General features: G+C 37.5%; 1 protein-coding gene across 1 annotated transcript in view; it reads right to left on the minus strand.

The window, feature by feature from the left end:
- DYTN (dystrotelin) overlaps nt 1-25,955 on the minus strand; it is a 61,302-nt gene that overhangs the window by 3,310 nt on the left and 32,037 nt on the right. Inside the window, exons 10-14 of the mRNA XM_012933434.2 lie at nt 19,327-19,430; nt 7,976-8,139; nt 6,990-7,060; nt 3,538-3,697; nt 1,607-2,111 (exon numbers count right to left, since the gene is read on the minus strand). Coding sequence (XP_012788888.2) covers nt 1,607-2,111; nt 3,538-3,697; nt 6,990-7,060; nt 7,976-8,139; nt 19,327-19,430 — 1,004 coding nt within the window. The remainder of the gene's footprint in view (nt 1-1,606; nt 2,112-3,537; nt 3,698-6,989; nt 7,061-7,975; nt 8,140-19,326; nt 19,431-25,955) is intronic.

Genomic DNA, 25,955 nt, shown 5'->3' on the forward strand with positions numbered 1-25,955 from the left:
CAGTCTAAGAATGATGCCCAAGAAATTCTTATTTTGTCTAGTTTCATGCAGTTTGAGCACACTTCCGGCATCTTTGCGACATTCTTTCCACAAACAAGAATTATACTTCCAAATCCATCAACAATGGAGATTTTCAGAATCATTAAATAATGACTTCACTCAAGCTGTATATACAACTGACATTATCTGCCCATTTTATAACTCACCAACTGTTACATTTCTTTGTCTCCATTCAATTAATATATTAAAGTTTTAGCCACTGTCCATCAGAATATGTGACTATTCATAGATAGTAATTCATTTAACTAAAATAAATACATAAATTTATATGAATGGAATAAAATTCAATTAGACTGACATCATTATAAGATGAGAAATTTGTGTTGAATATAAATGGAGAAAGGATGGTGTGAAGATAAAAGAAGACAGCTATTTACAAACTGAGAGACCTCCGTTGATCCAATGGTAGTAAGTAACAACTTAAGCATGAATTTCTACATCCAAGACTGTGAAAGAATAAACTTAATGACCCAGTCTGGAGCGTTTTGTTATGTAAGCTCTAGAAAACTAATACAAAAACTCTGCTATATGTTAAATACTCATCTACTTCAGATGGTTATTACACAATAATTATTACCTTTCATCTTATCATATCTTTATATCCAACATAAATCATATTAGACTATTAAAAAAAGAAATGGATATGTAAAATGATAACATGATCTATAAATAAGACAATGCCACTCTAAAGCAGAAAATTACTATAGCAAACAACAGCCTTTAGAGTTTAGGAATAAATCATAGTTCATGAAAAAGATAGTAACATTTGAAAAATATAAATTCTAAATAAAATATAAAATTTTAAGACCTTAACAGATAACTTCTCAATAGAAGCCATCGTTAAACACCCCTATTTAAATATGGCAACATTAACACCTGGAGAGATAGTATAGACGGAGGTTAAGGTGCTTGTTTTGCATGTAGTAAAAACCTAGCTTTGCATCAGGCAACCCTGGCACCACTTCTGGACCTCTGAGCCCAGAGTCGGGAGTATTCCCTGAGCACAGAAGCAGGAGAAACTCTTATGCACTACCAAGTATGGCCCTCCAATACTCCTTAGTTAAATAAAAATAAGTAAATAAAATGGCAACATCAGGCTGTTCAGTTATGTTTTAGGCTTACTGACTATAGTCACTACAATAACAAAACAAAACAAAAAATTAAGCATGAAACTTTATCACTTTAATATTTACAATGACTCTATAAATCATGTTCAGAAATACTTCAAAAGATTCACAACTCTCACGGTGACTAGATGATCTTGCGGTTGTTGGACCAATGTTATAAAATCAGTGTTTTCTTTCAAAGGCCGAACTCCTGGGGTGGAGTGATAGTACAGTGGGTAAGGTGCTTTCCTTGTGTGTGGTCAATCTGGGTTTCATTCCTGACACCACATTTGGTCCACTGAGCTCTACCAGGAGTGACCCCTGAGCACAAGGCCAGGAGTACTCCCTGAGTATCACTGAGTGTGGCCCAAAAACCAAAAAAAGAAAAAAAAGTTTAAATTCCTAGACATTGTTATCTCTATTAATTGTGAAAAACTTACCTGAAGGCATGTCTAGAGTGAAGGCATCTGTAAGTTTTGATAATAGTTGATGAAGTTCTTCTTCCTCCAATTCATCCTTTCCCTCCTGATTGTGAATTGTTTCTTTTCTTTCCACAGGTGTCAAAGCAGGACTGTTGTTTATGTCAGCAGCAGTAGTTTGATGGGTGGTCTGTGACAGTCCTTCATGGGAACGTGGTAGGACACTAATGGCTTCATTCCAAGTCTTTTCTGCTTGGTTTTGTACTTTGGTAGTTTGTGTTGACCTCGGCTGAAAAGAGGCCTCTGGGAAGTTTGCATTTAGTAGAGCATATTCTATATTTGTTTGACTTTGGTGACTTCTGTTAATCAGTGTAGAATAAGGAAGAGATTTCTTTTCTGAACCACCCACAGAACTATTTCTTATCTGGGAAGAATCTTTTTTCAAATGTCTTCCACCTTTTTCATCATCACTCTTGGAAACTATACTTTGACAGGAAGGTGACGAATACAGTGGCTGCAACATTGCCTGAATAAAGAAGACCTTATTTATTTTTTGAAATTAATATTTATCAAAAATGCAAAATGAATGCATTAAATTTAAATCCTACAGTTTAATATAATATTTTCTCTTTTATTTCATATTGTTAATAAATGTCAACTTAGAAAATGTTGGAACAACTCAGATTTTAACCTTCACAAGGAATTTGAAGAAACCGTGGTACATATATACAGTTCAACTCTAAGATGAAATCATGCAATTTGCCACTATGTGGGTGGAGCTAGAAGGTATCATATTGAATGATGTCATATAGAAGGTAAAGGACAGATACAGAATGATCTCTCATATGTGGGATATAAAGAAACAAGGGAACAACAAGTGACAAAAAGCAACAGAACAAGGGTTGGTCTACAGAACAGAATTTACCCTGGGCAAGTAATGAGGACTAAGAGGGTTCCTTTAGACATTGGTGGAGTGAAGTGGATGCCCTAGTGGTGGGTGTGCTGTAGGAATAATGTATGCATGAAGCTATCATTAATGGTATTGTAAATCACAGCCACTCAATAAAAATGGGAAACAGCAGTTGTGAAAATACATCTTGAATAAATCAGGTAGTTGCAAAAACTGAAATAGTGCTATTTTTAAAAGTATGTACAGATGTATGCATCAATGTATACAGAGAGATATTTAAAATATTATGTTAAAGGAAATATTTAGACTGACTGAATTGACTTTATTTTGTACCTGAGCCTCAAGCTACCTGTAAGGAGTGACCCTTGAGCACGGTTAGTGTGGGTCAAAAAAAAAACAAAATCAATTTATTTGATCTACAAGAACCAGTTTCTAGTAAAATACAGCATTTTTGAAAATTGCATACAGATATTTTTCCTTCTACTCTCTATAGCAACCAAGGCAATTTTGATTAAAATTCAATGAATAATGAGAAATGGAATCTATAACTGATCTTGGGTTCTGCTATTTTATTCTTCTTCCCTTTACATTTTTTCCCCATTCGCCTCCTTCCCCTGTATACAAAGATCCCATTGTGGACACAGTTTGGGATAAGACCAAAGTTTATGCCTTCTGGTTTTCAAATCTGTCACATTCAAATTAAGTTTGCTGTATTATTTTAGCCTCTCTGGTGATGTTTTATATTGAATGGCTTTATTACTTTTGTTAGTTACTAAATACCTTTTATAAGTACTTCTTAAATTAATTTTTATTATGGTAAATAGTATTAGATACAATCCTCAAAATTCTTTGGTATCCTCAAAAAAAAAAAGGTGTAAAAGGTATGCTGACACCAAATGTTTAAAATTCTCTACAGTCAAAGTGAGGTGCACTACATTTCAAGATTCAGCCCTTCTCTGGCCAGGAAGTTCAGGTCAGATTCCCTTTGCAGGAATCAGTCTTGGTTAGATGGTCCAGATGACCAGCCTCCCATGTTTTATACCTGTAGATCCTGTCCCATTTTCTGTAATTTGGTCCACAGACTCTCCTGGTTGGTTTTGAGTTCAAGAATCTTTGTTTCAAATCTGTAGCTTGTTTCTTCCTGGGAGGCACACATTATTTGCATCTTGTTTCTGCATCGGTTTAGCTGTTTTTTAAGGAGTCTGCAAAGAGGACAGGTTAGAGTGAACTGAAGTGATAAGAGCCTACTCAGTAATGAAAGCTCTAGACAGAGGATTTTGGGTGCTCAAAAAAAAAAATGCAGGAGAAGCCTGCACCGTTATGATGATGAACTCTGAATTATGCTTTTATCCACCAACCACAGATGCCCTTTGTGTCTCATGAACAAAGAATATAAGTAAGAATTTCATTAACTTTACAGGTGTTTTGGAAAGGTCCCATATAAGTTCTCCTCTTGACAGCACACCTTTACTGATGAGGAAAAAGACCCCCATTCTCCCTGAGAATAAGGGAAATAAGGAAATTATCCCCAAAATAATGTGTTTGAGAATTTCCGCTCTGCCCTTTCCTGCCAGTTGTCTCCAAATGTCCCATCCCTATCAGAAAGTCTGTAAAACTGAGCTCTTGCCTTTGTTTGGGGACCAGTCTTTGGAGAATGAGCTCAACTGGGTTTTACCATTGTATTAAACAGTGTTCTACTATTCTACTATGTCTTATAGTATACTGCTGTTTTTTTGTTGGCATCTGGTGGGAATTTCTGCAAGATTGCCACCTCTTTAACTTCAAGTATTAGCTTCATTAATCATTTTTTCTAGATACGATTCATCATAAATCCCTTATCATTCAGACAGAAATCCCGACACCTATCCAAGTCTACAAGGAAGTATCAAGGATGTAATTCATGAATATTCTCCTGGATCTAGTTGTTTGTTGGTTTAAAAATGAACTGAGTAGCCTCCTTTGCTTAACAACACCAAGGGTTTGCCTCCTTATGGACAATAAGTTCAAGTTAGGTGACTAAGGTACACTGTAATTCTTTGATCAGCGCCATTGTCGTATTTGTGGAATTTGTATAAATCAGCTCTCTAGTAGAAAATGTGACAAGCTTCAATGTTCGAGTCTCCTAATTTACATCACAAAGATGGATTGCATTTATTTGGACTATAATCCAAAGTAGGTGTCTCTGAAAGCCAGTCCTCAAACTTTCAATGTGACATTCAGGTGAAATTGTAGTCTGGTTCTGCAATGTATTTTTTTTTTATCATAATTGAAGTTTAAAGAACATCCTTAAGATGAGATCTCAGAATAAAGTCAACAAATTATTTTAGATGTCAAACATCAAAACAACATTCTCAAAGGGCTGTTCTACACAGCACTCTGCACCAAAGTGTTGTGTTTGTGATAGTCACTGGGAAGTTCACCACCTCCTTTTCATTCATCCATCACCTCCATCCTTTGCCCATACTTGAACAACTAGACGGTATGTGTTTCCATCCTTCCTGAGACCAGGTGATAACAGGCAAAGTTTTATTAGCAAAATAGTCTCTTTTTAAATAAAGGACTTCTTTTCCTCTTTTATTAAAAGAGAAACTCTCATGTAATATTTCTGGTGAAAACAATTTGCATGGTGCCAATATTTTAATCAGCTGGGAGTCTAATACTTTCCTGGAAACAAAGTTGAACAAAATTTGGATTATTGAGAAATTATTACTCCTAAGTAATTGGGAACATATAAAAATATATATTTGTAATATATATAATTCATATATAATATGTCATATATTATATGTGAATATAAAATAATTAAAACATGGTATATAATTGTTGCTATATAATTTTATATTGTATAATTTATGTTACATAATAATATATATAAATATAATGTCATATTTTCTGGAGTTAAGCATCTTGAATTTCCCATGGCACAAACCTTCAAATAAGATACAGAGATCAAGGCAAGTCAATTCAGCACAAGACAATGCAATATTACTTCCCATGATCAGTACCTAGCATCATGTAGAATAATAAATAGAAAACTAAAGATTGTAATGATTGAAGGATGCTCTTTCTATGAATGTAGTTTGAGATCATATTGATTTTTAACTAATCAATGAACACCGTGGCAGAAATTTTAAGCTTTATGTTCTAATCTATTTTACTATTTTTTTTTTGAACCTGGACCTACAATTGCAGAAGTTACATAAATCAAACTTTGGTCTTTATTCATTGTAACATTGTTTAAACCTATCAAATATAAGTAAGAGGAAACTGTCATTCATCTTATTATTTTTGTATGCCCTTTGTGCATCATGCCACACACAATTGAGAAGCATCCCCTCACAATTTACCCAAATATCTGATAAAAATAATGGTGTGGGACCAAGGGAGATAGCTCAAGCAGCATTGCAATGCTTGGTCCTACCCCTGAGGCAACAGGCCAATTGAACCAGGCCAAGAATTGCAGGAAGAGGCTTCTGAATCTTCAAGCACCACTGGAAGGGCCTCACTACCATCTTAAAAGAAAGAAAAGGATGGTGCAAAGAGGGTGCATTTACCAAGATTTCCTCATTAATCAGCTCCACACTTTAGTTGAGCTGTACACAATGTACCACATTCCTTAATTTGCTTCCAATTTCTTCTTACATCTGAAGATTAAAATTGCTTTTAATATTTAAATTTTAAACAACTCTGAAACAGTTATTAAGCTTCTTTTCATGAGTTACCACAGAACTTTAAAAAATACTCCATTTTATATTATGAAGAACATCTAATGCATAGATATCTAATACAGCCTGTAATCATTAATTTATTGAACATTGCTAGATACCAAGTATTTTGCCTTAAAACAAAGGGTCTTCCCTCTAGGTCACCACTAACTTCTTATTAAGGAGTCAGCATTTCTCTCTCCTAAAGGAATGAGGATATGTGAACATAGTTTCCAATCAACCTAACAAACCTGACAGGAAGTTAGATGCTACTGAAGAAAAGATGCTGACTTCTCTACAAGTACAGGTAAACACACTCAGTTAGGCATGAATTCTTTACTAAAATTCTTTTTTTTTTTTTTGCTTTTTGGGTCACACCCAGCAATGCTCAGGGGTTACTCCTGGCTTTGCACTCAGGAATTACTCCTGGCGGTGCTTGGAGGACCATATGGGATGCCCGGGATTGAACCCGGGTCGGCCGCGTGCAAGGCAAACGCCCTACCCGCTGTGCTATCACTCCGGCCCCTCTTTACTAAAATTCTTAACCAACATTCAAGGAATTAAATCAGGTCATTAAAACTTACTAAAATTGGCTAGATGCGTTAGGGAATGCTTAGTTAATCAAATAGAAACAAAGGTTCCTTTTCTTATTTTGAATTATTGAACTTCTGTGCTTAAAGATTATTTTCTAGATTAAAAAGAGGAAAATGCCCAATAAAAGCAGTGAGCAATGCCACTAGTTTGTCTGCTGTCAGAGTCTGTGCCTGCCCACATAGCGCCGGGCACCTACCTTCGTTCCTTCTGGAGAGCATTTATGTATTCGTGAGTCCTGCACAGCTCATTCCTGAGGCTGACTATGGTCTAAAGCAGAAAGAAATTGGGAGAATGAGGTGTCAGCTTTCAGTTTGACTCTTGCTTACATTCCTAAGAGAGTTCATCATAAAAACATAGTAATGATGTTTTTTAAAAAATACCAGTTTATTTCCACCACTGACTGGTATTAAATTTATTTTTATACCACATACAATTTTGCAGGTCCACATGTAGCCTGAAGGTTCTGTTTCCAAAATATTCTTTAGCACAATCATTTTCTTTTTTTAAAATTTTTTAATTTTTTATTTTTTATTAGTGAATTACCGTGAGGTACGGTTACAAACTTATGAACTTTCATGTTTGCATTTTGCTTATATCCCTCCACCAGTGCCCAGTCCCCTCCACCAATGTTCCCAGTATCCCTCCCACCCTCCCACCCCATCCCCCCCACCCCACCCCACCTCTGTGGCAGGGCATTCCTTTTTGTTCTCTCTCTCCTTTTGGGTGTTGTAGCACAATCATTTTCTTTAAGAAGATGTAAGCATTTGAAAAAGAGTTTTCGATTTAGAGATAAGTTATAACTGTTATAACTGTTTCTGCCAGTTGGGTTCTACTGTGTGGGGTATTTCCATCTTGTGACCAATCTACAAAAATGCAGATCACTTTTTTCCCCTCTATCACTTTGCTTTCCCAACTTTACTTAGCCTTTCCTCTCTTTCCAATTGCCACCTACAAGGATGTGTATTTATATTCCTTCTGAATTCATAAAGTCTCTTTAAATTATTACTGAGCAGCTCAGCTGTCATGTAGGACTTCCCCATCACACCTTGTCTCTCACACCACATTCTGCTCCCTGAACAGTAACTGAGTAGCTAACTAGCTAGCTAATCAGCCCAGCCTAACTCAGGGTCCCAGGGCCCACCTCTCTGGATGGGAGGTTGTACTGCATCACTCTCTCTTTACAGACAGTGGCTGCTTGTTGGGAACTAGATAGGTAAGGGAGATGGACACGAAGGGCACTTTATGGAACCTTTCCATCCAGAACTCTGCCGGAGAAGGTGAAATGTTGCCCCCTGGAGGGGGTCCTGTATCTGTTCTATCTCTACCTCCTCCCTTGGAAGAACTTCCTGTTGTGAAAAAAATCCTTTACAATGAATATGATTAGCATAAATTAAGATCCATAGATATGTAATAGTCTAAGTTAGTTAGGCATTTGAACAGAGACTGTTTTCTTTTGGTGATTCATGATTCTAAGCAATAAATAACTGTACTTGAGGGCTGTTAACCTCCTGACCCCCGTCTGTCTCAGCACTGACCTATTCTTAATCCTCAGAGCACTCCTGCTTTAGACCATTCACCAGGGACTGGTCCTTGGCAGCTGCTATGCCCTCTCTTTTCTCATCAAAGGATTTGACAGTCTGACAACTTTGGGTGCGTTTTTTTTTTTAAAGAATAGAGAGTAACAGAGATATGGAAGGACAGAAATAAGAATCTGAGCTAAAAACTGAAAGCCACATTATCTGCTTGGTTCACATTCTTTGTGACCCATGTACATAGCCTGTACCTGTTCGTCTCTTCATTAAAAAACTCAAACCTGGGAGAGAGAGTAAATGGGATTAATGTGGCTGGCTCAGTCACTAACTCCACATAGTCCCCAGAGCATTTCTGGAGGTCTCCCTACCACAAGCACCGTCAGATCCCTGGCACCTCAAGCAGCATTCCTGAGCTCTCACTAGATCTGCTGGACAGATTGGAAAAGAATGATCTGGGGCCTTCAGCACTCCTGGGGTTCCCTCCGGACAACAATAAATACTCAACCCCCTCCACAAGCTTAGCAGAGCCTTTGAATAAGAGTATCTTAAAGTTTTATTATTTTATTAAGATTTAATCATTTTTTTTTCTGGCCATTCACCACAGTACTTGTGGTTCTAGGGCTATTCCCAGTGAAGAAGGTGGCCCCATGGGTGGCTTTTGTGAGTCAGAGAGGAGAGAGATGGTCACTTTGTTCCGTTCTGCCACTGCCACCCGAGGCCATCTGGGAAGGCAAGGATTGATAATAGCGATGAGCCCCTGAGGAGCGCAGGCCTGAGCCCTGAATTGCTCCTGAGGTTGGGGCAAGAAATTGCTCTTTGCAGGAAAGCAAAGTCAGTTCTAGTTACCCTTTCTGGGTTCTTGTCTTGCAGAAAATAATGTCAGGATTAGATGAGAGCAGTGAAGTAAAATAAAGATCTGATTAGGAGGATTTTAGGAAGGGGGAAGGAGGGAGAGAAGAAGGGAGGGAGGGAGATAGAGGAATAATAAGGGAGGGAGGGAGAGAGTAAGTGAGGGAGAATGAGAGAGAGAGAGAGAGAGAGAGAGAGAGAGAGAGAGAGAGAGAGAGAAAGAGAGAGTAACGTGCTCAAGAGGGGATGTGGGTTTCTCCAAAGATGGAGAGAGCCCTATACACATCCTAACATTAGATATGAAAGTACAAAAATACACATCTCAAGAGGGGAGATGTAGATGATGCTCGAGTACCACATGTGCTCAGCCTTGTGGGTGGGCATAAGCAGCACATGGGCTTGGGCAGCATATGCGCAGCCTCCCTTTGTTCAAGGAGGCTTTGATAGAGTTTCTCTAATCTGCAAAATATATTCTTAGGATCAGACAGTAATGAGTAGGGTGATTGAGGGAAGGTCTCCAAGAGGGAAAGCCTATACACCATCACTGTATCACTGTATCACTCTCATCCCATTGATTATCGATTTGCTTGAGCGGGCACCAGTAATGTCTCCATTCGTCCCAGCCCTGAGATTTTTAGCAGCCTCTCTACTCGTTCTTCCCAGAGGTGCTGCATTAGAAGCTCTTTTAGGGTAATGGGAATGAGACCCATCATTATTACTGTATTTGGCATATTAAATACACCACAGAGGCTTGCCAGGCTCTGCTGTGTGAGCAGGATGCTCTCGGTATGCACCATAAGAGAAGAAATAAAATTATTGAAACATCATTAACTATTTGCAGGATGTATACCAAGAATCATTTCTTATTTCTTTGGTTAACTTAATTATATGTAGGTTTGGGGGACACAGCTTGCAGTGCTCAGGGCTTATTCCTGACTCTGCACTCAGAAATTACTCCTGGTGGTGGATGGGGGATCATTGGGATGCCGGGGTTAGCCACATGCAAGGCAAATACCCTACCACTGTACAATTGCTCCAGCCACCCCCCGACCCCCACAAAAAATTGAAAAAAACAGTTTTCTTCCCTGGGTGTGGTTGTAGGTTAGTGATAGAACACAGACCCCCATGTATGAGACCCCCTCATAGTCTTCCCGAAGGTTTTATCTCTCGTCTTGTTTTTCTTTCACTTCCTTCACTCATCTTTTCTTAAGTTCTTAAAGAGTTTCTTTAGATAGCAATGACATTAATTTCTTTCTCTCCTTGTTTTTAATAATGTCAAGTATTTATTATTTAATTAAAAATTGGTGAGCTACCTTGGCATCAAAATGGGCCAGGCCAAAGCACCATTAATACTTAACTATAAGAGCATGGTCATGGACAAATTATGTCATGATCCAAAATGTAACAACTGGATTAGGACCCTGCTATGGTTAGGAAAGATTAATCTGGCCTGAGCACTGTAGTCTGGGATCTACAGCAAGATGTCCCTAGGAAAGTCACCCAACAAGCTTAATATATCTTTTACTGTGTCCATACAAAATGACTAATATTATTAATTAAGATGAGTAAATCTCTTACTGTGTCCATACAACATGACTAATATTATTAATTAAGAAGAATGTTTAAATGAATGTTTAAACCTCTCCTGGTTATTGACCAAGGAGAAGAGGAAAACCCCTAGGTTTTGAGTCAGGTCTCTTGGCTGCAAGAGATCAGGAAGGGCTTTCCATATGTTCATTGTGCTACCTGACCTTGCTACTACCAAGGTTTGGAGGGTGTGAGATGAGAGAGAGAGACTAAGTGAGTTGGAGCACAGAGAGATGAGCAAAGAAGACAGGAGGAGACAGCAATGAGGAGTTAGTGAGATTGGAACAGGCGCGTGCATGGGAGAATGGAATAAATGGCAACTGATCGCCAAAAAAAAATTGGTAATTGCTAAAGAGACAGACAGTTCATATTTTCGATACAGTGTTTTGACCACAAGAAAATATGGAAAATGAATAATGCTTAATGCAACAACAAAACTCAAGTGCTCAAAACTGACCAAGATACTGGGATGGGGGAGGGAGGTGTCAGGGCTAGTGGGAGTGGGACAGAGAGACAGAGAGAAACAGAGAAAGAGGAAGAAAGAGACAGAGAAAATGAACAAATCAAATTTAAAGTGTATTTAAAGAATAATCCAGTATAAACAAGTACACTTTTTTGTTCCAGTAAAGCCAGAAGGAAAGTCTATTATTAGGGATTCTATCAATCTAATTACTCTAATAAGCAAAAAATGAGATAATTTTAATTGTCGCTAAAAGGGAATTTAAAATAAATAAATCATGATTGTACACCTTCTAAAACTGAAAAATTTAGCAAAAGAAAATGACTTTTTCCACATTAGAATCCCAAACCAATAACTAACACCATCATATTTAACGGGGAAATATTAGGCAAATTTCTCCCATTAAATCTAATTCCATTTAAAATAAAAATAACTTGCCCATTATTTCTTGCATTATTCAATATTGTTCTGAAATATCTGGAACTCTCAGGAATAAAAACATGAAACAGAAATGAGCAGCTTAAAAATTAGAAAGAGACAAAATATATTTTCTTTTCTGGACTGCTTGATTGTTTCCTTAGTACCCAGTGATTCAGTGTATAACAATATTTAAAATTAAGAGAGCCCAGAAATAATATATTTAATTTAATGCTAATAATATTTAATAATAACTTTTTACATAATAGCTATTTCAAAAATTCATAAATTTCCTATATGTCAATATCAATTATTAATTTTAAAAAGTACAATGAAAAAAATTTTATTCAAAATGACTCAGCAAGCGTAAAATACCTAGAGTGCCTTCATAGAATAAGAAGCAAAATGCACACATCCTTCTACTGAGAGATAGGAAAAGTCTTTGGGAAAGTAGAGAGCTAACTATTACAGAGAAGGCAAGTATCCCACATCAAGGTTAATGCAAAATGAAGCAAAATACTAATAGGGTTTATTTAGTATCTCACAAATGATTTTTAAAGAAATCCTGGAAGAATAATTGTGAAATAATAGGTAACATTTCAAAATAAAGGTGATGTCAGCAAGACAATGGAGAATAAGCCTGGGGTCCTTTTCTCTTCTGCCTCCCACCAGGCACCTTGATTAGACAAGAAAAGAAAATTTCAGTTTCTGCCTGGAGAAAAAATGAGATGCTCAGTGATCTGGTTTTTCTGGGGGCTGCTGAGGCACTGGCTTCTGTTTTCTCTGTCCTGGAGGGCAGCTGGGACCTAGCACACCCTAGGTGCCTAAGGGCATCAAGAGAAAAAGATAGAAGTTTGAACTAGTATAAAGAATTGAGGGATCATTGAGAGAAAGAGTCATTTTATAGAATAGAATACAAAACTTCCAAATAATCCAATTAAGAAATAAATATCTTTAAAAAGATCTGAATATTTATACAGAAGTCAACTGGCATTAAAAAAAAAAGACAACCAAATATCACTGATCATGAGAAAAATGAAAATCAAATGCAAAATTTTGATCGGATATCACCTCACAGCTGTTAGAATGGCTATTATTAAAAAGAAAAGATTGACACATGTGTGACTTCTCCATTGCTGGATGACCATGATCCCGGAGGCCAGCTAAACTACTTTTGGTACCAGCAGCTTCTTGCAAAAATGTGTCTAGACTGTGAACTAAACCACGGCACCATGCCGCCCCAAGAGGAGAAAGGTTTTTCTCTCTCCGCTTTTCCTTTCCAGGGGGGGAAGTCATGGTGACCTCCATCTTATAAGGACCACTAAAGAGAGGTCTGAGCTTGCAATAATGCAATTTCTGGCAGAAATCCAAAACCTCGCAGCTGCTATTGTGGCCATGCAACCTCATATCTCTTCATTCTCAGCAATGGAAAACAAATTATCAAATGCTTCCTTTTCAGCAGGTCTGATTTGGGGGGTAAACTCCAAACAATAATAGCTAGTTTTCTGTGGAAATATTGAATGTAATCAAAGTAAAGAAAAAGTAAAGTGAAAATTATCAGCTACACAGGCCGGTGTGGGGGTGTGGGTGAGGGGAGGGGAGGTTACTGGTGGTGGAATATGTGCACTGGTGAAGCGATGGGTGTTCGACCATTGTATAACTGAGACTTAAGCCTGAATGCTTTGTAACTTTCCACATGGTGATTCAATAAAAAATAAAATTAAAAATAAAATAAATAAATAAAAAGACAAGATTAAATATAGCCAAGTATATGTGGGAAAAGGGAGATTCTTCTACACTGTTGCTGAAAGTGTGCATTTGTTCAGTCACTATTAAAAACAGAAATTTCCTCAAAAAGTCAAAAACAGAGCTATGTATGGCACAGCGATGCCACTTCTAGGTATTTGTCTGAAGAAAATTAAAGCACTAACTCAACATGATATACATGCACCTGACACTCACTGTAGCATTGTTCACAATAGCTTTGACAGGGAAGCAACAAAGTGTTTATTTGTGGATGAACAGATAAAGAAAATATGATATCCATGCACCACTCATACACATACATAAAATGCATTATTTTTTCAGCCATAAATGAGAGAAATTTTGTAATTTCCAATAATGCAGATGAAGCTAGGGAGCATTATGTTAAGTGAAATAAATCAAACAAAGAAAGACAAATACAGCATACTCTTTCTAGGGTATAGAAAAACCTTGAACTCATTGATACAAAAAACCAGATTACTAGATGCCAGAGACAGGGGTTAGGAGTGCATAAAATGAATAAGGGGGTGTCAAAAGTATAAAATTCTTGCTGTAAATATGCCCAAGGCGTGTACAGTATATCAACTATAGTTAGAAATACTGAATTATATATTTGAAAGTTGCTAAGATATTAGATTTTAAAATTTAGTATTGTACAAATATAAATCAATATAGACCTACATAATAAAATTCTGCGATATGATCTGAACTATACTAAAAATGTTTGCATGGAGGGAAGTGTAGTTACATAATTTGGTTTATTTGTTGATTTTCCCAGTTTTCCTATAATACGGTTTTAGCAGTTTACTATTGGAGATAAGATTGTTTTATATAATTCACTCCTGAATTCAAAAAACACCTAGATCAAATTAATAAGAAAAATAATATCTTAAAAACATCCCCCCCCTTGTCAAATCTCACTGCACCATTATAGGGTGGTCTGGGTTAATTTTAGTAAACAGTAATTCATTGCCATTTTGGACTCACCTGTTGATGTGGGCTGCTATGATTTGTTTGTTGAACCTGAGGTGTCATTTGAGATGCATTTTTGGAGGCCTCTGTAGCTGGTGGTCCAGCTGAACTTACATATATTGGTACCTTAGGGTTAGTGCACTGAGTGAAGAGCCTGCTATAGAATAGAATTTTATTAGAGGTTTACAAAGTAATAATTTTTGATGATCAGATACATCATCAAGGAAAGTATTTTTTAGCAAATGCTAAATCAGATATTAACTTTAATATTAAAAATAGCAATAGGGCCCAAGAAATAGTACAGTGAGTAGAATGGGCTTGCCTTGAAGACAGCTGATCTGGGTTCAATCCCTGACACTGCAAATGGTCCCTTGAGCATTGCTAGGAGTGATTCCTGAGCAGAGACAGGAATAAAACCTGCGCACTGCCAGGTGAGACCACAAAACCAAATAAAATAAAATAACCCAACTTCTTCTCTCTGTGCTCTTTTCCAACTCCATAGTTGATAGAGACCCAGTTAGCTAATAGTAGCAATCTAAAGGATATTCTTCCCCTTCTTGACAATCTAGAAATAAGAATGCAAAGAAATTCTGGGTGATTATAGAAAATCCACCAGGTCATTTTGTCCAAGTGAGATACTTGGAATTCTAATTGCAGGTGTTTTTTTTTTTTAATGCCATATCTGAAAGAATAGAGCAAACTAGTTTAAGGTCAGAAATTCTATTTTATACTATCCCATTTAGCTTTATTCCCTTATTTTAAAGCTATCTCAAAGCATCCTATCAGCTTGAGTTATTACCCATGAAAAGATTTTAAAATAATGGTTAACTGCCTGCTCACAGAGACGTTACATCTGAAGAACAGACACATATGTAATCATCCTTGACATAGTGTGATTATTTCTACAAAATGCAATGAAAGTATAGGGAATAATGAATTATTCTGTGGTATACTTGAATGCATGTTTAAGTTGTGAGCATTTTGTAGTGGAAAAACAGTGTAAGCCATAATTTCTTTGTTGCATGTTTTCTGGTTGACATGCACTATATCTACCCCAACAATGACAAATTCAATATGTTAGGGTTGTTTCACACTATTTTTGATATTCATTAAACCATTTACAAACATTTATGAACAAGCTTTAAGTGGGAAGCTTACCATGGGGGTTAATGTGGACAGAGGAACAGGATGTTAGGGTTTGGTGAGGGGGGGAGGGGGGGAGGGGGAGGTCAACGACATGGAGACAGTGATGGCCAGAAGCAGACACTCTTGGTGAAGGGTGTGGTACTGGAATGTTTTATGCATGAAACTGTTCCATTAAGTGTTGCAAACCATAGTGCTAAGACAACATAATTTTTAAAAAGACAGATATTGATGATAAATGTCCTCTGATTGAAAGCTAAAGTTTGCTTTTAAGTGAATTCTTTACATTCTATTAGATGTCTGCATCATATATGGGAATAATTTTTCCATTGGTTGACCTTTAGATTGTTTCTAGTTTATATTATCCAACCCTCTATGTCTATAGTGTCTATTAGAATTTACCTAGTATGCTGCTTTTATTGCTATACACTGAAGCTCCAAAAATGAATCAAGGACCAAATCATGTCTATATTTTTTTAAGTTTAATGATACCAGTTTCTAAAAGCAATTGCTCCTGATGTATGCTAGATTTCAACTTCTCTTGACATTTAAATGACATTACTCTAGCTATTCTTTCTCTTGTACCATAATTTTCTCGTTATAAGCTCATTTCCTCCTGTTCCTAAAAAATGCTATAATTTCCCCCATCATAACAAAAATTCTCTTAATTTGAGTCAACCTTCCATCTATACTCTCTTTTTGGTTTCCCCTACAATAAAAGGTCCTAGCAAAAAAAATTTTTGCATGTACTGATATATAAATATAATTGTGCCACTGGAGCTCTGAAAAATTTCTTTTTTGGTGTCTTCACTTATCAGTTTTCCCGTTACTTCTCTAGTTTGTTTTGTTATTTGTTTCTTTGTTTAACTACCACCATCCAACAGTACCAAATTATTTTTTTAGGTTATCAGTGATTTTCTCATTATTAAATCTGATTATTATTAAAGGCCAAGTCTTATTTAACCATTTGCCATAGTAAAACCCAGCCCTTCTCCTTAAATCACTTTCTTTTCTTCCAGAATTACACAACTTTTTATTTCTTCCCACCTCATTTATTATTTTCTGAGTATCCTGTGCTGGTTTTCCTTTTTCTTCCCAACTTTTTAATGTAGGGATGTGGCAGGATTCAGCCCTTAGTCCTCCTCTCTTCTATACCTCCTCTTTCTCCTTGGTAATACACAAAATATCATGGCTTTTCCCACAAATTAAAGACATAGTCAATACTCTACAACATTTCTACTAAATACCTGAGATACCTGTCTCAAGATGTCCCAAATGGAATTTCTGATTTTTTTACGCAACCTTCCCCATCTAATACCTCTTCCATAAACTTGGAAATAAGAATATGTATTTTATTGGATGACTTAAGAATATAAAGAAACTTCATATGAGAATAGGATTGTATTTTACTAAGTAGCAGAAAGATAATATAAGTGGCTTTCCATCTAAGAAACAGCAAAACAAGATCCTTGATAAAATAAACTACAAATGGAAAAATGTTTTTTAATTCAAAGCAGAAACATTATAAGAAAATGTAATAAAGTATTTCAACAGCCCTGCTTTTCTCCTTCCTTCTAGCTTATTTATTTCATAACTGAAAATTTATAGCTCTTAATGTTCTACATCTATTTCTCCCACCCCCAATATATATTAATTCTCTATAGTAACCACCAACATGTTCTCTGAATCTATGATTTTTGTTTTGTGTGCCTATTTTGATTATTTTAGTCTACATATAAATGAAAAGTATATTTTATTTGTCTAATATATTTAAATTTGCATAATATTCTCAAGATTTAACTGAAAAAATAGTACAGAGGCTTAAGGCCCTCATGTGTTGGGGTCTTAGCAGCTAGCCTGAGACCCTGGCCAAATCCCCTGCCCTTAGAGACAGAAACAGGCTCTCTTCAAACAGGGCCCCAAGGCCCTGTGCCAGAACTCCACCCAGAAGGGCTCCCTGGTCGAGGAGATAGTGGGATGAAACTTGAAAGTCACCGCTTGTCTGAGCTAAGCATACTGGGCCTGGAAGGGAGGGAACATAGATCATCAATTAACATCTGTAAAGGGCCTAGCAAAATGTTTTCTTCAGAGCTGATAACCAGGTGTCCATCCCACCCACTCCTCCCTAAAATTTCTTCTTTAAATATTGGTATGTGAGCTCAATAAAATGAGAGTTGTGTTGACCTCCAACTCTCCCCTCTCTGCGTGGTTCTTTCTCGGTGTTGGCAGTGCGGGTGACCGCGGTGCGCTGAGGGGCAGGGCAGAGGCTTCTCCCTCTCCCACTCCCTCTCCTATAGGGAGTAAGTCCGGTGGCTGGGGGATCTTACCCCAGTTTGTCAGGGTTGACTGGCCAGGATTCTGACACTCATGAAACTGACACTGATTCAATATCCCTATCACATATAGTCCCCTCAAACACTGCCAGAAGTGACCTCTGAACAGTCAGGAGGAAGCCCTGAGAATTGCTAACTATGGCCCTATTTTTTCTCCCCAAATATCCTTAAGGATCATCCATTTTATCACAAATAGAAATATTTCATCCTTTTAAAAGGCTGAGTATTATGACACACACACTATATATAGCATATATATACATATATGTGTATATACACATATATATAAAACATCTTTATCATCTATTAATGGATATTTCCATTGTTTTCATATCTTGGCTCTTGTGAAAATGTTTTCATGAACATAGGAGCACATATATATCTTTGAATAAATATTTTATTTCAATACATTTTGATAAATGTTATTCTCCTTGTAAACTGTTATAAGTCAGTGAATTTTAATCAAAAGTCTTATTATGTAGAAAGTTTGCAGAATCAACAAATTAATTCAACATTACAACTTGGCAGTGACCACTAGTTCCTTAAAAGATGATGAGGACTAATGTGCCAGCTTATTGGTATCAAAGATATGCTTTTACTAATTATAACATTAGTGCTAGTTCACATTGATTTTCCCTAGGTCTGACATTAATCAGAATTTCTGGACTCATTGATACCTAAGGTTAGGTCAAAATTGCTACAAAAATGTTACTTTGGGGTAAAAAACCAAGTAAATAGTTTGCCTTATCAACTTATTCCAAGTACTACCCTAGAGTAGCACTGCTCTGTAGCACTGTCGTCCCAATGTTCATCGATTTTCTCAAGCAGGCACCAGTAATGTCTCATTCTGAGACTTGTTACTGTTCTTGGCATATCGAATATGCCATGGGTAGCTTGCCAGGCTCTGCTGTGCGGGCGGGATACTCTCCGTAGCTTGCCTGGCTCTTTGAGGGGACAGAGGAATCAAACCCAGGTCGGGGGCCTGCAAGGCAAATGCCCTACCCGCTGTGCTATCACTCCAGTTTCGCTGTAGAGTAAGAAGGACTCAATGCATATTATCAGGTAAATAAACTGAGTCATAGTTATGACTTGACTTTTCAAGACCATGCACACAGTTGAAAATGAGGGGTTTTTTACCCTCTGTCTCAGGCTCAAATATAACCCCTTCTTTGAACACAGTGTAATCACTCTTTATGATGCCTTTCATGTTCCTTACAAAAAAAAAAAAAACACCTCATGGTTCACTTCATTCATCCATCAATTCTTCTTTTATCATTCAAGTTATTACTCAACTGGGAAAAATACAAGGTTTCCCTCTTTACGAAGCTTATGTTATAGCAAAATTAATACAATATAGAGCAATGTAGCAACACATAACAGTGTAATATAACATATATAATGTTAGATGCTGATGAAATGCTTTGAGGAAAAACTAAAACAAGGGAAAAGGATTAGGAGCTATAGATTAGGGGCAACCTGAAATGTAGAACAGATAGTCAGGAAAATCCTTCCGGATGACGTGACATTTGAGCACAGGACTCTTCTCTTCTGATGGGAAGTCAAGCCATGTATGAAAACATCTGTTTAAACATACAGGTTTTTAAAAATCAGTTTTTAAGTCCTAAATTTTGTAAGTGTGAGAATCAGGGCTGCAATATAGAGACAATATGAGAGGAGATAAAACTGAAGAGGCCATCAGAATATTCGCATGCAGAACTTTCCTAAGTCGTAGTACAGTTTAATTTTTACAGTGAGTAGATAAAGAATACTCACTTAAGGAATGTGAGTACAGAGGAGATTACCAAATAATAGAAATATGTTTGTGTTTACTGGGGCCTGGAGTGATAGCACATCAGGTAGGGTGTTTGCCTTGCATGCGGCCGACCCGGGTTCGATTCCCAGCATCCAATATGGTCCTCTGAGCACAGCCAGGGGTAATTCCTGAATGCAGAGCCAGGAGTGACCCCTGAGCATCGCTGGGTGTGACCAAAAACGAAAAAAAAATTTATACTGAATTCTGTGGCCAATAGAAATGCAGATAAGAGTACGTGGATCTCTAATTTGGTTTTGATTTTTAGGTAGCTTTTTTTTTTTGTGAACTACACCTGGCAGTGCTCCAGGCTTACTCTAGACTCAGGGAGCACTCTTGGCAAGACTTGTGGAACATATGTTGTGCCAGGAATTGAACCCAGGTTGGTCACATGGAATTCAAATGCCCCACCCACTATATCTATCATTCTGGCCCAATGGATCTTTGTATTTTAATTTTGAGAATGCAGGAATTGAGGCAATATTTCAGAAATTTAATAAATCCATTATGCTATATTTTATTGTTGGCCAGCTAAGGAAATGTGAAATGACTAGCCTGAAGAAGAACAATTGAATTTGCACCTGGTATCTTTATTTTCAGTTAAAAATTTAAATTACTTGTACTATGTTCAAATGTTCTGACTTTAAGGATTTGTTACTAACAATCTCCTTGGTAAATGTGACACATGATAATGAATGGTATCTGATTGCAAAGTCAATAAGTAAGCTTTCTTTTAAAAAGATATAATAACACTAAATTACAAAAAAATCAGAAAGAGACAAAATGACCACGGGAAATCAAATTTAACACTGAGATGACAATATCCTTGTAAATGACTGAGAAAGATTAGGGAATTATAAAGTAAGCTGATGCAACCTGATTTATACCCATTCTTTCTTATACTCCCAGGAGCCAAATGTGAGTAAATAAATAATTCTGGTTTATTTTCTCCCCCAAATCTGATAACTGTAGACCCAAGGAAACAATGAAACAATTCCTTTCCGTTGTTTTTCAAATTTGAAATTTTAAGGATCAATTACCTAAAACACTAGGGTCATATAGACTTTGAAAAGTCATCTGTAGGTGCTAGGAGATAGCTTAAAAGGTTCAAGTGCATACTTTGCATGTCAAAAGCCCAGGCTTGATCTCTGGCATCAAATGGGTCCTCAAGCTCCAGCAGTGATTCTGAGAACACAGCCAAGAACAACCCCTGAACATCTAGGTATTGCTACAGGCCATACCTCCCACCCCCATTCCCACCAAATCATCTATAGGTTGGTCATCATATATGTGACAGGTGATCTTAAGTACCAGCAGTTGGAAAAAGTGCTTTGGGATAACTTTGGAAGATCAAAAATAATTTAAAAATAAAAACTATTGAAAAAATTTTAAATTTAGTCACCATGGACTAAAAGTTATTTATTATTGGGTTTGGGGCATAGAATGCTATAACACCAGTCCCTTTACTGGTGTTCATCATCTCTTCCACTGTTTCCCTTCTACCCAGTAGTCTGCCTCTGTGACAGGTATCTTTTATTATTTTTTTTTTGGTTCCTTAATAACTTTTGGCACTGTAGTTTACAGTACTGCTACTGATAGGGTTTCATGAATAGTACTTAAAAAATTTATATGAGAAATTCCTGGAGACAGTTTTGTTTCAGGTATTTTACTTTTTCATGCGTAATGCTTTTCAGCACCCCTCCTTTTCTCTTTTGACCACTTCCTTCCACCATTGTTGCAATGTAAGGACTTTCCAGTCCTATTCCTCCCTGCCACTCATACAACCTGTGGAAGACCAGTACTCATGTTCTTTGTTTATATTGCCTTTGTGCAACTGTTATTCCCCTGCTATATTCCTTTATATCTCACTAATTCTGAGAGATCATTCCATGTCAGTCTCTTTCAATATGACTAACTTCACTTATGTTATGCACCAGATCCCATCCACATAGCAGCATATTGTATGATTTTTATCATTTCCTATAGTTGAATAATATTCCACTATGTATGTCTACCATAGTTTATCCAGCCATCTGTTCTTGGGCAAATGGATTGTTTTTAGATTTTGGCTATTGTGGATAGTGCTACAGTGAATAGAGAGGAGCAAATGTCTTTTCTCCACATTATGTTTTTAGGATTCTCCTGTCCCCACCTCTGGCTGTCTTCACCGGGGCTCCTCGGAGGGGTGGGGATGGGTTGAGTCTCTCTCCCTGCACCAAGCAGAGCCCTGGCAGCCTAAGACCTCTGGAACCCAGCCACAACCATGCTCAAGGTAACTCTCCACATGCTCAGAGGAGCCTCACGCATGAAGGAACCGGCAAAGGAGCCCAGGTGTACTGGACCTGGCTCTGAGATCTCCAAGCCTGCTTGGATTGAGACTGGGCCTCCTCCACCCAGATCCCCCATTTTCAAGTAGCTAGGCAATCACACCTACAAACTGCCCCTGGCAGCCTTGTAATCCCATCAACAGTCAAGATCCAGAGACTATAAAACAAAGCTCCCAGAAGCATGAACGACTTCTTATTGTCTAGTTATCCCTCTCAGAGAACCTGGCAAGCTACTGAGAGTACCCTGTCTGCATGGTAGAGCCTGGCAAGCTCCCTGTGGTGTATTTGATATACCAAAAACAGTAACATGATGGGTCTCATTCCCCTGACCCTGAAAGAGACTCCAATGCAGCACTGTTGGGAAGAACAAGTAAAGAGAGGCTGCTAAAATCTCAGGACTAGGACGAATGGAGATGTTACTGGCTCCTGCTCAAGCAAATCGATGAACAACGGAATGACAGTGATACAGTGATGTTTTTAGGCCCTCAAAGTATATTCCAAGAAATGGAATTGATGAGTCAAATGGAAGTTCAATTCCTAGCTTTTTGAAGGATGTCTATATTGTTTTCCAGAAAGGTTAAGCCAATTGATACTCACACCAGCAGTAAAAGAGGGTCCCCTCCCTCAGCCGCCACATACATGCCAACACTGGTTGTTCTTGTTGTTTTTGAGGTGAGCCATTCTCTATGGTGTGTGGTAATATCTCATTTTGATTTATTTCCCTGAGGATCAGTGATGTGGAACATTTTTTGTGTGCCTTTTGGCTATTTGTATGTCTTCTTTGAGGAAGTTTCTGTACATTTCACCCCTCCCCCCATTTTGATGGAGTTGGATGTTCTTTTCTTGTAAAGCTCTACCAGTGCTCTATATATCTTGGATATCAACCCTTTATTAAGTGAGTGTTGGGTAAATAATTTCACCCAATGTGTGTGTGGGGGGTATCTTTATGTTTTGGTTCAAGTTTCATTTGAGGTGCAGTAGCTTCTTAATGTAATTTAGTGCCATTTGTTTATATTGCTTCTGTTTGCTTGTCCAATGATATTGACTCCTTAAAGATTTCTTTAGGTTCAGTTTCATGGAAACTTTTGCTTATGTTTTCTTCAATGTTGGTTATAAATTCAGGTCTGATACCAAGATCTTTAATCCATTTTGTTTTGACTTTTTTGCACGGAGTTATAAAGGGGTCTAAGTTCATTTATTGCATATGGCCAACCAGTTTTCCCCATACCACTTGTTGAAGAGGCTTTCCTTGCTCCATAGTTTTGTTCCTTTATCAAAGATTATCTGTCCATATACCTGAGGATTCCTTACACAATTGTGCCTCAAAAAAACCTAGTACTTAGGAATCAGTGCAACAAGAGAGGTGAAAGATCTTTACAAAGAAAACTACGAAACACCACTAAGAGATATACAAGGACAGGAGGAAATGAAAACAAATGAAGTACAGTCCTGTTCATGGTTCAGAAAGAGCAACATTGTTAAAATAAAAATACTCTCCACAGCATTATACAGATTCAATGCACTATAAAAATTACCATGGTAATTGTTACAGAAATAGATCAAATCCTGAAAATCATTTGAAATAACAGACCCATCCTCACCCATTATCTCTCCCACCCCCCTTTCACAACCCTGTGAATAGCAAAAGCGATCCTAGGATAAAAGAAGCTGGGAAACATGACTCCTCTTAACTTCAAACTGCACTACAAAGCTGCAGTAATTAAAACATGGCATTGTTGGTACTGGAGCAATAGCACAGCTGGTAGGGCATTTGCCTTGCACGAGGCCTACCCAGGTTTGATTCCCAGTATCCCATATGGTCCCCTGAGCACCGCCAGGAGTAATTCCTGAGTGCAGAGCCCGGAGTAGCCCCTGTGCATCGCCAGGTGTGATCCAAAAAGAAAAACAACAACAACAACAAAAAACCCACAAAAAAACCCAACAAAACAAAACAAAACAAAAAACATGGCATTGTAGTAATTAAAACATGTTTAAAAACTCAGACCTCTTTCTGATGCCATGTACAAAAGTCAGATCAAAATGGATTAAAGATTCCAACATCCGACCTGAATCCTAAAGGTACATGGGAGAAAATGTAGGCAAAATCCTCCATGACATTGAAGCTAAAGGCATCTTCAAAGATAAAATATCACTGACCAGGCAAGTGGAAGCAGAGATAAATAAGTAGGACTACATTAAACTAATAAGTTTCTGCACCTCAAAAGAAGTAGTGTGTGGAGTTTATGCCCAATTCAATCAACTTAATCAATGGCTGAATAAATAGCAGTACTCCTACATTATAAAAAAGAAAAAAGAAAAAGAAATGGTGACCAGGATACAAAGACAGCCAATGGAATGGGAAAAATTATTTACTCAATACCCATCTCAATAGGCTGGAGCAATAGCGCAGCAAGTAGGGCATTCACCTTGCATGCGGCCAACCTGGGTTTGACTCCTCCCTCCCTCTTGAAGAGCCCGGCAAACTACTGAGAGTATCTGGCCCGCATGGCAGAACCTGGCAAGCTACCTGTGGCGTATTTGATATGCCAAAAACAATAACAACAAGTCTCCCAATGGAGACGTTACTGGTGCCTGCTCGAGGAAATTGATGAGCAATGGGATGACAGTGACAGTGACAGTGACACATCTCAATACCTAGAGAGAGAGACAGAGAGAGACAGAGACAGAGAGACAGAGACAGACAGAGAGACAAGTGCCTGTCATAAGGACTAAGATGGGTGGGAGGGAAATTAGTGGTGGGAATTGTACTCTGGTGAAGGGAAGGCTGTTTTTAAAAAAACACATGATACTGTAATAAAAATATATTTTTAAAAAATAGGAAAACACATGTATAGGAATATTGACTACAGAACACTTGGAGAGAGGAGAAAATTTTGAAACTAATCAAAATGTTGAATGATAAGGAGTTAATTGTAATTTAGAGCATTTCCTTATAAGGCTGATGGTCAGGGTATTAAAAACAACACTTTGAAACTTAATGATATGGTAAATACTCTTCGTTTAATGTAGGTGAAAAGAATAGTGGAATATTATATTAGAACAAAATTCTTATTTTGATAAAATTAAGATATAAATAGAATAGAATGCTGAGTGTCTCTTCTCTTTTTTTAAAAATAGAAGTACAGTTCTGAGCTTCCATTTGACTTAGGCATTCTATTTATTGGCATCTACTCCGAGAGCCTAAAAATGTTAACTCAAAGACATATTGTATCCTTTTGTGCATTATAGCATTATTTACAATGGGGAAGATCTGAAAACAATGTAAGAGCCTAAGAACAGGTCAGTGGCTAAGCTGTTATGTACACAGAAATACTACTCCGCTAAAAGGAAAAAAAAAAGAAATTCTGAAGTTCATTGCTACATGATTGGAACTGAAGGGTCTTGTGTTGAGCAAAATGAATCAAAGGGGAGGGAGGATAAATACAAAATGATGTATATCATGTGTGTGATATAGAAAACATAGTAAGGGAATAAAAAGTAGCCAATGATAACAGACTCAGAGTTTATCTATAGAACTGAGTTACTAACAGTAACTGAGTTACTAACAGTATGGGGGGGTTGGGGATCGGGACTGACCCCGAAACAGTGGTTTAGGGACACTGACACGTCGGTGTTTGTGGAACTGGAACACTGAATGTCGGAAACATTACAGTTAACAGTATTATAAATCATGGAGTCTAAAAATTGAAGCAAGACTTATAAATAAATCTCAGAAGAGAGTCACAAGCTGCAGAGATATCTTTAAGTGCTGTGCCAGGCTGAACCTCATTCCCTGGTGGGGGCAATGGGTGAGCCCCAATAGAACCCCGCAGCTGAAAACCTCCAGAACTTAAGCACTGCCATGCTCGCAGCTAATCTCCACAGTCTCAGGATGAGCCCTCATGCATGAGAATGAATCTGCTGAAAAACTCAGGTGACTTTTGTGATGGAAATCTCCAGATTCTCAT

This window comes from Sorex araneus, chromosome X (assembly GCF_027595985.1).
Source record: "Sorex araneus isolate mSorAra2 chromosome X, mSorAra2.pri, whole genome shotgun sequence".
In the NCBI taxonomy this organism is placed as follows: Eukaryota; Metazoa; Chordata; class Mammalia; order Eulipotyphla; family Soricidae; genus Sorex; species Sorex araneus.